The sequence below is a fragment of the Notolepis coatsorum genome, assembly GCF_963971535.1.
Source record: "Notolepis coatsorum genome assembly, chromosome: 5".
NCBI lineage: Eukaryota > Metazoa > Chordata > Actinopteri > Aulopiformes > Paralepididae > Notolepis > Notolepis coatsorum.
Window position 1 is genome coordinate 7,729,579 of NC_140169.1, and position 14,658 is coordinate 7,744,236.

At 48.7% G+C, this 14,658-nt stretch overlaps 1 protein-coding gene across 2 annotated transcripts in view; it reads left to right on the plus strand.

The window, feature by feature from the left end:
- tbc1d8 (TBC1 domain family member 8) overlaps positions 1–14,658 on the plus strand; it is a 188,990-nt gene that overhangs the window by 108,304 nt on the left and 66,028 nt on the right. For both annotated transcript variants that reach the window (XM_084313944.1, XM_084313945.1), the window contains 2 exons: positions 3,693–3,907; positions 9,503–9,620. In XM_084313944.1, the coding sequence (XP_084170070.1) occupies positions 3,693–3,907; positions 9,503–9,620 (333 nt within the window). The remainder of the gene's footprint in view (positions 1–3,692; positions 3,908–9,502; positions 9,621–14,658) is intronic.

The window sequence follows — 14,658 nt, forward strand, 5'->3', positions numbered from 1 at the left end:
TACAGAAGTAGAGAGCGACACACAGACAGGCAGGCAGATAGATAGAAAGAGAGGGGGAGAGACAGGCAGATATAAAGAGGGAGAGGGAGAGAGAGATACAGACAGAAAGGGAGGGAGGGAGAAAGACAGACGGACAGATAGAGAGGGAGACATATGAAATGAGAGAGAGATAGAAAGAGAGAGATACACAGACAGACAGGCAGATAGAAAGAGAGAGAGAGAAACACAGACAGAAAGAGAGAGAGAGAGACAGACAGACAGACAGACAGACAGACAGACAGACAAGACAGACAGACAGACAGACAGACAGACAGACAGACAAACAGACAGATGGAAACATAGAGAGACAGATGGAAAGAGAGAGATAGAAAGAGAGACAGACAGAAGGAGAGAGAGACACAGACAGATGGATAGAAGAGAGAGAGACACATGGAAAGAGAGAGAGATAGAAAGAGAGACAGACAGACAGACAGAAAGAGAGAGAGACACACAGACAGACAGACTGATAGAAAGAGAGATAGAAAGAGAGACAGACAGACAGACAGACAGACAGACAGACAGACAGACAGACAGACAGACAGACAGACAGACAGACAGACAGACAGACAGACAGACAGACAGACAGACAGACAGACAGACTGATAGAAAGAGAGATAGAAAGAGCGATAGAAAGAGAGACAGACAGACAGACAGACAGACAGACAGAAAGAGAGAGAGACACACAGACAGACAGACTGATAGAAAGAGAGATAGAAAGAGAGACAGACAGACAGACAGACAGACAGACAGACAGACAGACAGACAGACAGAAAGAGAAAGAGAGACACACACAGACAGACAGACAGACAGACTGATAGAAAGAGAGAGCGAGAAACACAGACAGACTGATAGAAAGAGAGAGAGAGACAGATGGAAAGAGAGAGAGATAGAAAGAGAGACAGACACAGACAGACAGCCAGACAGACAGAAAGAGAGAGAGACACACACACAGACAGACAGACATACAGACAGACGGATAGAAAGAGAGAGAGAGAAACACGGATAGAAAGAGAGAAACACAGACAGACGGATAGAGAGAGAGAGAGACGGATGGAAAGAGAGAGAGAGATAGAAAGAGAGACAGACAGAAAGACAGAAAGAGAGAGAGAGAGAGAGACACACAGACAGATAGAAAGAGAGAGTGGGTTGTGGCTGAAGATACTACAGCCGTTCTTCTGGCCAACATGATATTTTCATGATATTTTCACAACCACCAGATGTCCTTCATGTCCTCATCATATCAGGCTGTGCCTCCCCCCATCACACATGTGTCCTTCATGTCCTCATCATACCAGGCTGTGCCTCCCCCCATCACACATGTGTCCTTCATGTCCTCATCATATCAGGCTGTGCCTCCCCCCATCACACATGTGTCCTTCATGTCCTCATCATATCAGGCTGTGCCTCCCCCCATCACACATGTGTCCTTCATGTCCTCATCATATCAGGCTGTGCCTCCCCCCATCACACATGTGTCCTTCATGTCCTCATCATATCAGGCTGTGCCTCCCCCCATCACACATGTGTCCTTCATGTCCTCATCATATCAGTGTATTTCCTCCCTCATCACACCAGGCTGTTCTCCCCCATCACACATGTGTCTTTCCCTTTAAACCTCTAATTCAACCCCCTTTCCTCTTTAGCTGTCTCTCACTCACTCACTCACTCACTCACTCACTCACTCACTCACTCACTCACTCACTCACCCACTCACTCACTCACCCACTCACTCACTCACTCACTCACTCACTCACTCACTCACTCACTCACTCACTCACTCACTCACTCACTCACTCACTCACTCACTCACCCACCCACCCACCCACCCACTCACTCACCCACTCACTCACTCACTCACTCACTCACTCACTCACTCACTCACTCACTCACTCACTCACTCACTCACTCACTCACTCACTCACTCACCCACCCACTCACTCACTCACTCACTCACCCACCCACCCACCCACCCACTCACTCACTCACTCACTCACTCACTCACTCACTCACTCACTCACTCACTCACTCACTCACTCACTCACTCACCCACCCACCCACCCACCCACTCACTCACTCACTCACTCACTCACTCACTCACTCACCTCAGTGAAAAGGTTCCATTCCAGTCTCATCCTGTCACTTCCTCATATCAACCTCAACAATGTTCTCAGATCTCTTCTTCCTGTTTGGTAGCGATGACAACATGGTCATTATTACTACAGCTGCACCATATTCTGGCAGAGGGGCTGTGTGTGTAATAGCAGTAGATGTAGTAACCAGAGCTCCACACGTAGCCCATGATGACATAATCTCCAGCGAAAACAAACTTATGGAGCTGAGAGCCAGGGAGTCAGGGAGCCATGTATTGTGTTAATTTAAGTTCACTGAAATGATGTACCGGTAGATGGAAAAAATAGGAATACCTTGTCTTATAGGAACTGCCACCTTATAATTGTATTCAGCTGTAATTAACACAGCACACGGATTCACAGCTAGACCACAGCTAGTGTGTAACAGATGATTTCTCCACCCTTAGACCACAGCTAGTGTGTAACAGATGATTTCTCCACCTCTAGACCACAGCTAGTGTGTAACATATGATTTATCCACTTCTACACCACAGCTAGTGTGTAACAGATGATTTATCCACTTCTAGACCACAGCTAGTGTGTAACAGATGATTTATCCACTTCTAGACCACAGCTAGTGTGTAACAGATGATTTATCCACTTCTAGACCACAGCTAGTGTGTAACAGATGATTTATCCACCTCTAGACCACAGCTAGTGTGTAACATATGATTTATCCACTTCTACACCACAGCTAGTGTGTAACAGATGATTTATCCACTTCTAGACCACAGCTAGTGTGTAACAGATGATTTATCCACTTCTAGACCACAGCTAGTGTGTAACAGATGATTTATCCACCTCTAGACCACAGCTAGTGTGTAACAGATGATTTATCCACTTCTAGACCACAGCTAGTGTGTAACAGATGATTTATCCACTTCTAGACCACAGCTAGTGTGTAACATATGATTTATCCACTTCTAGACCACAGCTAGTGTGTAACAGATGATTTATCACACCTCTACACCACAGCTAGTGTGTAACAGGAGCGGCATGGTGGTGTAGTGGTTAACACTGTCGCCTCACAGCAAGAAGGTCCAGGGTTCGATTCCCTCTTGGGGACCAGGTTTCCATGATGCCAGGTACCCAGGTGGGGTATCTCCCAGGTTTTTCTGTGTGGAGTTTGCATGTTCTCCCCGTGCTCGCAAGGGCTTCCCCCCCCGATAAGATAAACCCAATGGAAAAACATGCACAACAGATCGCTAACGCTGTGGCGTCCTTGACCAAGACGGACAGGAGCACTTGGATTGGTCCCCGGGGCGCGGCTCACGTTGACGCCCTATCTGCTCCCGGCTGCCCATGGGGGGGAAGGACGACGGGATGGGAAAAGTGCAGAGAGACATTTCATCGGCGACTCAGTGCATGTGTGTGTGTGTGTTCCTGTGGGTCGCCCATCTCGCGTGTGTGTGTTAAAACTGCATGACAAATAAAGACTTCTAGTCTAACAATTATACAGATGATTTCTCACACTAGACCACAGCTAGTGTGTAACACCAACCCTCTTCCTCCCCTGGCCTCCAGACGCTTGCTCCGAGCTGGCCTCTCACCAGGACTACTACGCCGGCCTGGTCCAGAAGGCGATGGGTCACAGCAGCCTGGCCACGGAGGAGATCGAGAGGGACCTGCATCGATCGCTACCGGACCACCCGGCCTTCCAGAACCCCACGGGCATCGCTGCGCTGCGACGCGTCCTCACCGCGTACGCTCACCGGAACCCCAAGATTGGATACTGCCAGGTATGAATGAATGAACACTTTATTTATAACAGATTTGCAGAATGGGTACAATACACAGTACGGCTCACAATTGTTAAGGGGATGCAGACCAGAGAAAGACGTTTGTCTTGTTTACATCAGGGTCCCCCATTTTCAATTCATAGTGACATTTATGACATACACAACATACATGACATCATGCCATTTATGGCATAGGGACATACATACATAACATACAGGTATATAGTACTGTTACATTTGTGACATATGCAAATATACAGTACTGTTACCCATAGATCCTAACAGAGAGTATATACATATGATGGGGAGGAGACTGTACATTAGGAGGGGGGGTGGGGGGGTCAGTTTTGAATTGCAGCCTCCCATAGGTGCTCTTTAAGAGCGGTTTTGAATGTGGGTAGGGATTCACATCTTTTTACGGCTGTGGGTAAGGCGTTCCACATTGTTGTGGCATAATTGCGAAATGTGTTTGTGTCGAATCTGGGTTGCACATGATTTGTTGAGCTTCCTCTGGTGTTGTGGGCATGGTATTCACTGACCGTTGGGAAGTATTTTGACATGTACATGGGTACCTGTGTGGTGTAGTGTATCTTGTAGACCAGGCCCATTGCAAGTTGCTGTACTCTGTCGTCTACTCTAAGCCATCCTAGGTAGTCAAAGTGGGCAGGGGTGAGGTGGGTTAGGAGTAAGGTCAAGCAGTAGTCTGACCAGTTTGTTTTGTGATGTTTGTAGTCTTGTTTTTAGCGCCTTTGAGGTGCTTTGGTACCATGAGGTGCAAGCATAGTCGTAGTACCCTTGAATGAGTGCCCCTGTTAGAGTCTTCAGAGTATTCTTGTTTACCAGAGAGGAGATCCGGTACAAGAATCTAGTTCGTTGGTTGACTTTTTTGATTACATAGGATGCCATTTTGTCACAGTCGTCCATGAACACTGCAATTTATTTGATCTTATTTTATTTTATATTGAGTCTTGGGGTGTTTTCACTCCTGCCTTGTTTAGTCTTGTTGAATGGAACCCTGGTGTGTTTACCCTCGTGGTGCGGTTCGTTTGGGTTAAACACTGTAATGCAGGTCCGCACCAACAACTGCATCCTGGTCCACCTGTTTGAGGTGGTCTCACCATGGTCCTGTTTGAGGTGGTCTCACCCTGGTCCTGTTTGAGGTGGTCTCACCCTGGTCCTGTTTGAGGTGGTCTCACCCTGGTCCTCCTGTTTGAGGTTGTCTCACCCTGGTCCTGTTTGAGGTGGTCTCACTCTGGTCCTCCTGTTTGAGGTGGTCTCACCATGGTCCTGTTTAAGGTGGTCTCACCCTGGTCCTGTTTGAGGTGGTCTCACTCTGGTCCTCCTGTTTGAGGTGGTCTCACTCTGGTCCTCCTGTTTGAGGTGGTCTCACCCTGGTCCTGTTTGAGGTGGTCTCACCCTGGTCCTGTTTGAGGTGGTCTCACCCTGGTCCTGTTTGAGGTGGTCTCACTCTGGTCCTCCTGTTTGAGGTGGTCTCACCCTGGTCCTGTTTGAGGTGGTCTCACTCTGGTCCTCCTGTTTGAGGTGGTCTCACCCTGGTCCTGTTTGAGGTGGTCTCACTCTGGTCCTCCTGTTTGAGGTGGTCTCACTCTGGTCCTCCTGTTTGAGGTGGTCTCACCCTGGTCCTGTTTGAGGTGGTCTCACTCTGGTCCTGTTTGAGGTGGTCTCACCCTGGTCCTGTTTGAGGTGGTCTCACTCTGGTCCTCCTGTTTGAGGTGGTCTCACCCTGGTCCTGTTTGAGGTGGTCTCACTCTGGTCCTCCTGTTTGAGGTGGTCTCACCCTGGTCCTGTTTGAGGTGGTCTCACTCTGGTCCTCCTGTTTGAGGTGGTCTCACCCTGGTCCTGTTTGAGGTGGTCTCACCCTGGTCCTGTTTGAGGTGGTCTCACTCTGGTCCTGTTTGAGGTGGTCTCACTCTGGTCCTCCTGTTTGAGGTGGTCTCACTCTGATCCTCCTGTTTGAGGTGGTCTCACTCTGGTCCTGTTTGAGGTGGTCTCACCCTGGTCCTGTTTGAGGTGGTCTCACTCTGGTCCTGTTTGAGGTGGTCTCACCCTGGTCCTGTTTGAGGTGGTCTCACTCTGGTCCTGTTTGAGGTGGTCTCACCATGGTCCTGTTTGAGGTGGTCTCACTCTGGTCCTCCTGTTTGAGGTGGTCTCACCCTGGTCCTGTTTGAGGTGGTCTCACTCTGGTCCACCTGTTTGAGGTGGTCTCACTCTGGTCCTCCTGTTTGAGGTGGTCTCACTCTGGTCCTGTTTGAGGTGGTCTCACCCTGGTCCTGTTTGAGGTGGTCTCACTCTGGTCCTCCTGTTTGAGGTGGTCTCACCCTGGTCCTGTTTGAGGTGGTCTCACTCTGGTCCTGTTTGAGGTGGTCTCACTCTGGTCCTGTTTGAGGTGGTCTCACTCTGGTCCTCCTGTTTGAGGTGGTCTCACTCTGATCCTCCTGTTTGAGGTGGTCTCACTCTGGTCCTGTTTGAGGTGGTCTCACCCTGGTCCTGTTTGAGGTGGTCTCACTCTGGTCCTGTTTGAGGTGGTCTCACCCTGGTCCTGTTTGAGGTGGTCTCACCCTGGTCCTGTTTGAGGTGGTCTCACTCTGGTCCTGTTTGAGGTGGTCTCACCCTGGTCCTGTTTGAGGTGGTCTCACTCTGGTCCTGTTTGAGGTGGTCTCACCCTGGTCCTGTTTGAGGTGGTCTCACTCTGGTCCACCTGTTTGAGGTGGTCTCACCCTGGTCCTGTTTGAGGTGGTCTCACTCTGGTCCTCCTGTTTGAGGTGGTCTCACCCTGGTCCTGTTTGAGGTGGTCTCACTCTGGTCCTGTTTGAGATGGTCTCACCCTGGTCCTGTTTGAGGTGGTCTCACTCTGGTCCTCCTGTTTGAGGTGGTCTCACTCTGGTCCTCCTGTTTGAGGTGGTCTCACCCTGGTCCTGTTTGAGGTGGTCTCACTCTGGTCCTCCTGTTTGAGGTGGTCTCACCCTGGTCCTGTTTGAGGTGGTCTCACTCTGGTCCTGTTTGAGGTGGTCTCACCCTGTTTGAGGTGGTCTCACCCTGGTCCTGTTTGAGGTGGTCTCACTCTGGTCCACCTGTTTGAGGTGGTCTCACCATGGTCCTGTTTGAGGTGGTCTCACTCTGGTCCTGTTTGAGGTGGTCTCACCCTGGTCCTGTTTGAGGTGGTCTCACCATGGTCCTGTTTGAGGTGGTCTCACCCTGGTCCTGTTTGAGGTGGTCTCACTCTGGTCCTGTTTGAGGTGGTCTCACTCTGGTCCTGTTTGAGGTGGTCTCACCCTGGTCCTGTTTGAGGTGGTCTCACCATGGTCCTGTTTGAGGTGGTCTCACTCTGGTCCACCTGTTTGAGGTGGTCTCACCATGGTCCTGTTTGAGGTGGTCTCACTCTGGTCCTGTTTGAGGTGGTCTCACCCTGGTCCTGTTTGAGGTGGTCTCACCATGGTCCTGTTTGAGGTGGTCTCACCCTGGTCCTGTTTGAGGTGGTCTCACCCTGGTCCTGTTTGAGGTGGTCTCACCCTGTTTGAGGTGGTCTCACTCTGGTCCTCCTGTTTGAGGTGGTCTCACCCTGGTCCTCCTGTTTGAGGTGGTCTCACTCTGGTCCTGTTTGAGGTGGTCTCACCCTGGTCCTGTTTGAGGTGGTCTCACTCTGGTCCTCCTGTTTGAGGTGGTCTCACCCTGGTCCTGTTTGAGGTGGTCTCACCATGGTCCTGTTTGAGGTGGTCTCACCCTGGTCCTGTTTGAGGTGGTCTCACTCTGGTCCTGTTTGAGGTGGTCTCACCATGGTCCTGTTTGAGGTGGTCTCACTCTGGTCCTCCTGTTTGAGGTGGTCTCACCCTGGTCCTCCTGTTTGAGGTGGTCTCACTCTGGTCCTGTTTGAGGTGGTCTCACTCTGGTCCTGTTTGAGGTGGTCTCACCATGGTCCTGTTTGAGGTGGTCTCACTCTGGTCCTCCTGTTTGAGGTGGTCTCACCCTGGTCCTGTTTGAGGTGGTCTCACCATGGTCCTGTTTGAGGTGGTCTCACCATGGTCCTGTTTGAGGTGGTCTCACTCTGGTCCTCCTGTTTGAGGTGGTCTCACCCTGGTCCTCCTGTTTGAGGTGGTCTCACTCTGGTCCTGTTTGAGGTGGTCTCACTCTGGTCCTCCTGTTTGAGGTGGTCTCACCCTGGTCCTCCTGTTTGAGGTGGTCTCACTCTGGTCCTGTTTGAGGTGGTCTCACCCTGGTCCTGTTTGAGGTGGTCTCACTCTGGTCCTGTTTGAGGTGGTCTCACCCTGGTCCTGTTTGAGGTGGTCTCACCATGGTCCTGTTTGAGGTGGTCTCACTCTGGTCCTCCTGTTTGAGGTGGTCTCACCCTGGTCCTGTTTGAGGTGGTCTCACTCTGGTCCTGTTTGAGGTGGTCTCACCCTGTTTGAGGTGGTCTCACTCTGGTCCTGTTTGAGGTGGTCTCACTCTGGTCCTCCTGTTTGAGGTGGTCTCACTCTGATCCTCCTGTTTGAGGTGGTCTCACCCTGGTCCTGTTTGAGGTGGTCTCACCCTGGTCCTGTTTGAGGTGGTCTCACTCTGGTCCTGTTTGAGGTGGTCTCACCCTGGTCCTGTTTGAGGTGGTCTCACCCTGGTCCTGTTTGAGGTGGTCTCACCCTGTTTGAGGTGGTCTCACCCTGGTCCTGTTTGAGGTGGTCTCACCCTGGTCCTGTTTGAGGTGGTCTCACTCTGGTCCTGTTTGAGGTGGTCTCACCCTGGTCCTGTTTGAGGTGGTCTCACTCTGGTCCTGTTTGAGGTGGTCTCACCCTGGTCCTGTTTGAGGTGGTCTCACCCTGGTCCTGTTTGAGGTGGTCTCACCCTGGTCCTGTTTGAGGTGGTCTCACCCTGGTCCTGTTTGAGGTGGTCTCACCCTGGTCCTCCTGTTTGAGGTGGTCTCACCCTGGTCCTGTTTGAGGTGGTCTCACCCTGGTCCTGTTTGAGGTGGTCTCACTCTGGTCCACCTGTTTGAGGTGGTCTCACTCTGGTCCTGTTTGAGGTGGTCTCACCCTGGTCCTGTTTGAGGTGGTCTCACCCTGGTCCTGTTTGAGGTGGTCTCACCCTGGTCCTGTTTGAGGTGGTCTCACCCTGGTCCTGTTTGCTCCTGTTTGAGGTGGTCTCACTCTGGTCCTGTTTGAGGTGGTCTCACCCTGGTCCTCCTGTTTGAGGTGGTCTCACTCTGGTCCTGTTTGAGGTGGTCTCACTCTGGTCCTGTTTAAGGTGGTCTCACCCTGTTTGAGGTGGTCTCACTCTGGTCCTGTTTGAGGTGGTCTCACCCTGGTCCTGTTTGAGGTGGTCTCACTCTGGTCCACCTGTTTGAGGTGGTCTCACCCTGGTCCTCCTGTTTGAGGTGGTCTCACTCTGGTCCTCCTGTTTGAGGTGGTCTCACCCTGGTCCTGTTTGAGGTGGTCTCACCCTGGTCCTGTTTGAGGTGGTCTCACCCTGGTCCTGTTTGAGGTGGTCTCACCCTGGTCCACCTGTTTGAGATGGTCTCTCTCTCTCTCTCTCTCTCTCTCTCTCTCTCTCTCTCTCTCTCTCTCTCTATCTCTCTCTCTCTCTCTCTAGTCGATGAACATCTTGGCGTCTGTGCTGCTGCTCTACACCAAGGAGGAAGATGCGTTCTGGCTGCTGGTGGCCGTGTGTGAGAGAATGCTGCCAGACTACTTCAACCGCAGGGTCATCGGTGAGAATAACAACCATTCTGTAACGCAGCCTCAGGGTCATCGGTGAGAATAACAACCATTCTGTAACGCAGCCTCAGGGTCATCAGTGAGAATAACAACCATTCTGTAACGCAGCCTCAGGGTCATCGGTGAGAATAACAACCATTCTGTAACGCAGCCTCAGGGTCATCGGTGAGAATAACAACCATTCTGTAACGCAGCCTCAGGGTCATCGGTGAGAATCACAACCATTCTGTAACGCAGCCTCAGGGTCATCGGTGAGAATAACAACCATTCTGTAACGCAGTCTCAGGGTCATCGGTGAGAATAACAACCATTCTGTAACGCAGCCTCAGGGTCATCGGTGAGAATAACAACCATTCTGTAACGCAGCCTCAGGGTCATCGGTGAGAATAACAACCATTCTGTAACGCAGCCTCAGGGTCATCGGTGAGAATAACAACCATTCTGTAACGCAGCCTCAGGGTCATCGGTGAGAATCACAACCATTCTGTAACGCAGCCTCAGGGTCATCGGTGAGAATAACAACCATTCTGTAACGCAGTCTCAGGGTCATCGGTGAGAATAACAACCATTCTGTAACGCAGCCTCAGGGTCATCGGTGAGAATCACAACCATTCTGTAACGCAGCCTCAGGGTCATCGGTGAGAATAACAACCATTCTGTAACACAGCCTCAGGGTCATCGGTGAGAATAACAACCATCCTGTTAAAAACAAAAACTAAAGACTTCCGGTTTGTCCGCGGAAGAACATGGCAGCCTAACTCACGAGCTCCCCGATAGCGAAATGATATAGCCCCCGGAAAACATATATTGACAACACCAGGGTATTTATTTAATAGTGATGAAAGAAGGGGCTATCACAAGACGTAGGGCAAACACGATTACAACTGAAAAAGACGACGGAATGGCAGAGAATGACAATGCAATAGGAGAAAAAGATGGCGACGATGAATCTGAGCGTGAAGCCTTTTACATTTACAAGGAGCTCAAAGAATTCAGAAGAGACAATGAGCATCAGTTTCGGGAAATTAAAAGTGAAATGAACAAGATTAACAATAGACTCGGTGAGGCGGAGGGGAGAATCGGAGAAAATGAAAATGTGCTCGATGCGGCAACGGTTTTAATCAAGAAGCTAATACAGACGCAGGCTAGCGTGGAAGCTAAGCTGCTCGACCAAGAGGGCAGAACGAGGAGGGAGAACCTACAGGTTTACGGTATACCAGAGGAGAAGGAGGGGAAAGACATGCACGGATTTCTAGACAACCTGTTTAAAGGCACACTTGGCCTGCCTCATGACATGGACCTTCGTATCGAACGAGCACACTGGGCGTTAGCCCCAATGCCTAACAACCCACAGCTGAAGCCACGGTCAATCGTGGTTAAGTTTGGGAGCTACAAAATAAAAGAAGAGATAATACGCCGGACGTGGCAGAAGAAAAACGTCTCATGTGACAATAGGGCTGGGCGATAACGATAACTATCGCGATAAATTATTTCCTCGAAATAAACATGAAACGTGGTCGCAAAGTTTCGATATATCGATTTTCCAAGCTTGGATATGAGCACACGCACTAACAACCAATCAGTGAAGGAGATGGCCGACAGTGAGGGAGACCCGCGCTGCACCTCTGGGTAGAGAGGTAGGACTCCAGTAGTAAACAAGGCTGGCTAGGATAATTAGCTTGCACGCCGCTATTTTATAGTTTACGTGCCGAGTGGGTGTGTGGCGTGAATTCTGAGGCCACGGTTAGAGTAGTGTGGGGTATGCGGTGGACGTCGTTGCAATGTATTGGGGCTGAACGGAGTATTTTAGGGTGATATAGTTTAGTACATTGGAAACAAGGCTGGCTAGGATAATTAGCTTGCGCGCCGCTATTTTATAGTTTACGTGCCGAGTGGGTGTGTGGTGTGAATTCTGAGGCCATGGTTACAGTAGTGTGGGGTATGCGGTGGATGTCGTTGCAATGTATTGGGGCTGAACGGAGTATTTTAGGGTGATAGTTAGTACATTGTCATGGGATACACCGCTTGCTCTGGCTAACTGCTAACGTGCGCGGACTGATGACGACATCAACCCGAGACATTCGCAGCAGCAAAACAAGTCTATTAATAGCCTGTCCATCGGCACCGGGCATAAGAAGTTAATTAAACTTGACAGAAATTATATCTACGATAATTATCAATATCGAGTTATATGAAAATAATTTTATCGCGATAACGTTTTTGGCCATATCGCCCAGCCCTATGTGACAATACACGCTTCTATGTCGACCATGATTTCCCCACTGAAATACTGAAGAAGCGTGGAGAATATGCCGAAGCCAAGAGAATAATAAAGGAGAAGAATCTCAAGTTCCAGACACCGTATCCTGCGAAGATGAGGGTCTTCTACGAAGATGGCACCCGCCTATACCAGAACGCAGCGGAGGCGACGACGTATATGGCAAGATGTGGATATCAGATCACCGTGGTGAATCCTCCTGCCGACCCAGATCGAGAGGAGATACAGCGGCTGTCTACCTGGCAGACGGTGGGAAGACAGCGGGGTCCGGGAGGTGACATGCAGGCGACGGAGAATGGAGGTCCCGCACAGCAGGGCAATGACCATCACGGGTACCGGGAGAAACTACAGGGATTCAGACGGGGACAGTCGGAGACGAACATTTAAGATAACGGTCAAGACGCACATAAATACAGATACGTCTCAGGAGCATCGTCGTAGAATAAAGAACATTACAAAGTGGAAAAAAAATATAATAGATTGCACTAAATGTAAAAATAAGCTCTAAGCGTGGGAAAGGAAATATCCTTGATAGATAATATGGGAGGGCGAAATTAACCATAATGCAATATGGTGTAGTAAATTCCTACAGAATCCTACAATAATCTAAGGTTATTGTAGTACAGTACAATGAGATTGCTTATCTGGAAGGAGGAGAAAGGGATCATATTGATAGAATTGTTGGTCTCTTCATCTGACTTAAAGCAGATAAAGAAATAAACGTGTAGCCAGACAAAACCATGAACTATAGTTCAACTCAGCATTTATTTGAGCCAGAGGCCAAGGTGAATAAGAAGTTTGCCTTTTGCATACAAAAGATTATCAGAAAACATCAACATGGCTGCCTGTGTACAGAAATCACAATAAGGTTTGCATTCTCAAACCCCAATATGTACAGAAACAGTCACTTGGTTAACATAATTTGAACATAGAGAATTTACTGTACACATTATACATGAGTAAATCTGGTTTACAGATCAGGGATCTGTACATTACTCTAATCTATAAACAACCATTGGTGTTTCCCATGATTTACTCACGTAAAATGCAATCAGCTCACAGTAGTCTCTGGGTGGGGCGCGGGGAGCACGCAGATCGGGGTTGGGATCTGGGCTCCAGACTAACATTTTGTGTCCCCTTATATCCTATAATTTCTAGCCAATAATAGCACATTTTACTAATATGCTCCTCCAATCCGGCTGGTTCTTCTGGAAGGGCGGTCCGCCCTTCCCCCTGGTTTCCTCTGGGGGGGGCTGGTTGCCCCCCCCCTCCTTGATTTCCTGTGTGGGTCTTGTCCCACGGGTGGGGGCTGGTGTGATGTCATCTGGTGGGGTGGTGTGAATAGCCCCCTCCTTTGGCCATAGCTTGGGAACAGAAGGGCCTACCTATTACCATACAGTACTAACCAGAATTCTATAACAAGAGTGTAATCACCCTTCAAACTTTTTACCAACTGTATTTCCTGTATATATGAATTTACCCATTTCTAATATTATGGTTTACTCTTTTGATAATAAACAGTTGATTAATAGATAAACAAGTCTAAACTGGTCTGCCCTGTGGGCAGCCCAGCTGTCTTTGATCAGCATTTACATACAGTCAGTTTGAAAAGGTGTAGTGGGGGGTTGAGAATGGCTCTCCACTGGCAGTTGAGCCTGATTTAGCCACTGAGTCTCTCTCTGCTATAGAAAGATACATCTGGCTTTTGATGTGGTCTTCTAATTTATTCACACATATTAATTATGAAATTCAACGTCAATTCTACCACATTTCCCCACTTTGACAATTCTTATTGTCACCTACGGTATATTGACTTGATTTTCTATACATACTAACCATACATTTTAATAATAAAAATAATTTTTTTTTTTTTCAAAATTAAAAATCTTTTTTCAAATTTCTCCATTTTTTCTTTTTCCATTTTTCTTTGGTACATATCATCAATTAGCTTTTTCCTTCTCAAGGCTCATAGCCAAAGGCCTACTTTTTAAACAACAACTTTTGGGCTTGTTGAAAACAATAAAACAATTTAATCTAATCATTATACCTTTTAATAAAACACAATTTTTTAAAAACCCATTTTTCCTAAGTTACAGCACTTTTGATTCCACATTCTTTCATAAGATCTGGGGGAGATACAAAAATTAGTATTCATTTTTACATACATTTTGCTTTTTTCTCTTGTTAATTCCTTTTCTAAGACAGCACAATCACATTTGCATAATCCTTCAGTTGGTCTTCTCACCTATCCTCCCCCCTTTATGAACATATCATGGACATAATACCTACCACCTCGTCGCCGCATCAGTTGGGCAGGGAAGGCGGAGCATCACTCAAGGAAAAAAAAATTTCACCACCTCACTTTGGCCATAATCTACGCCTAATATTCTACCTATGTGAATGTGTATAGTACCCCTGCGTTGTGTCATAACCTATATCAGTTGCTACCGTTCAGTTACCTCCCGTTCAACATACTAATCAAACACCACATTCCACAGAGGCCCTTGCTCAACTTCTTGCACAGTCTCTGACCGTTTTCGCCTCCCCCTTCACCCCGTTTGTAGGCCTGTGATCTCGTCACATTCTGACCCCTGACTGTATGTCCTTGGATCTACAGACGACTCTGCCAGTCTGGCGGTTTTTCCCAAACCTTTGGCCGCTGCTCTCGGGGCTATGATGAAGGAGGGGCCAGCGTCCACAAGCGACCTCTCTTCACAATCCAACAATCTCCCACAGGAAATAACTGAACAGGT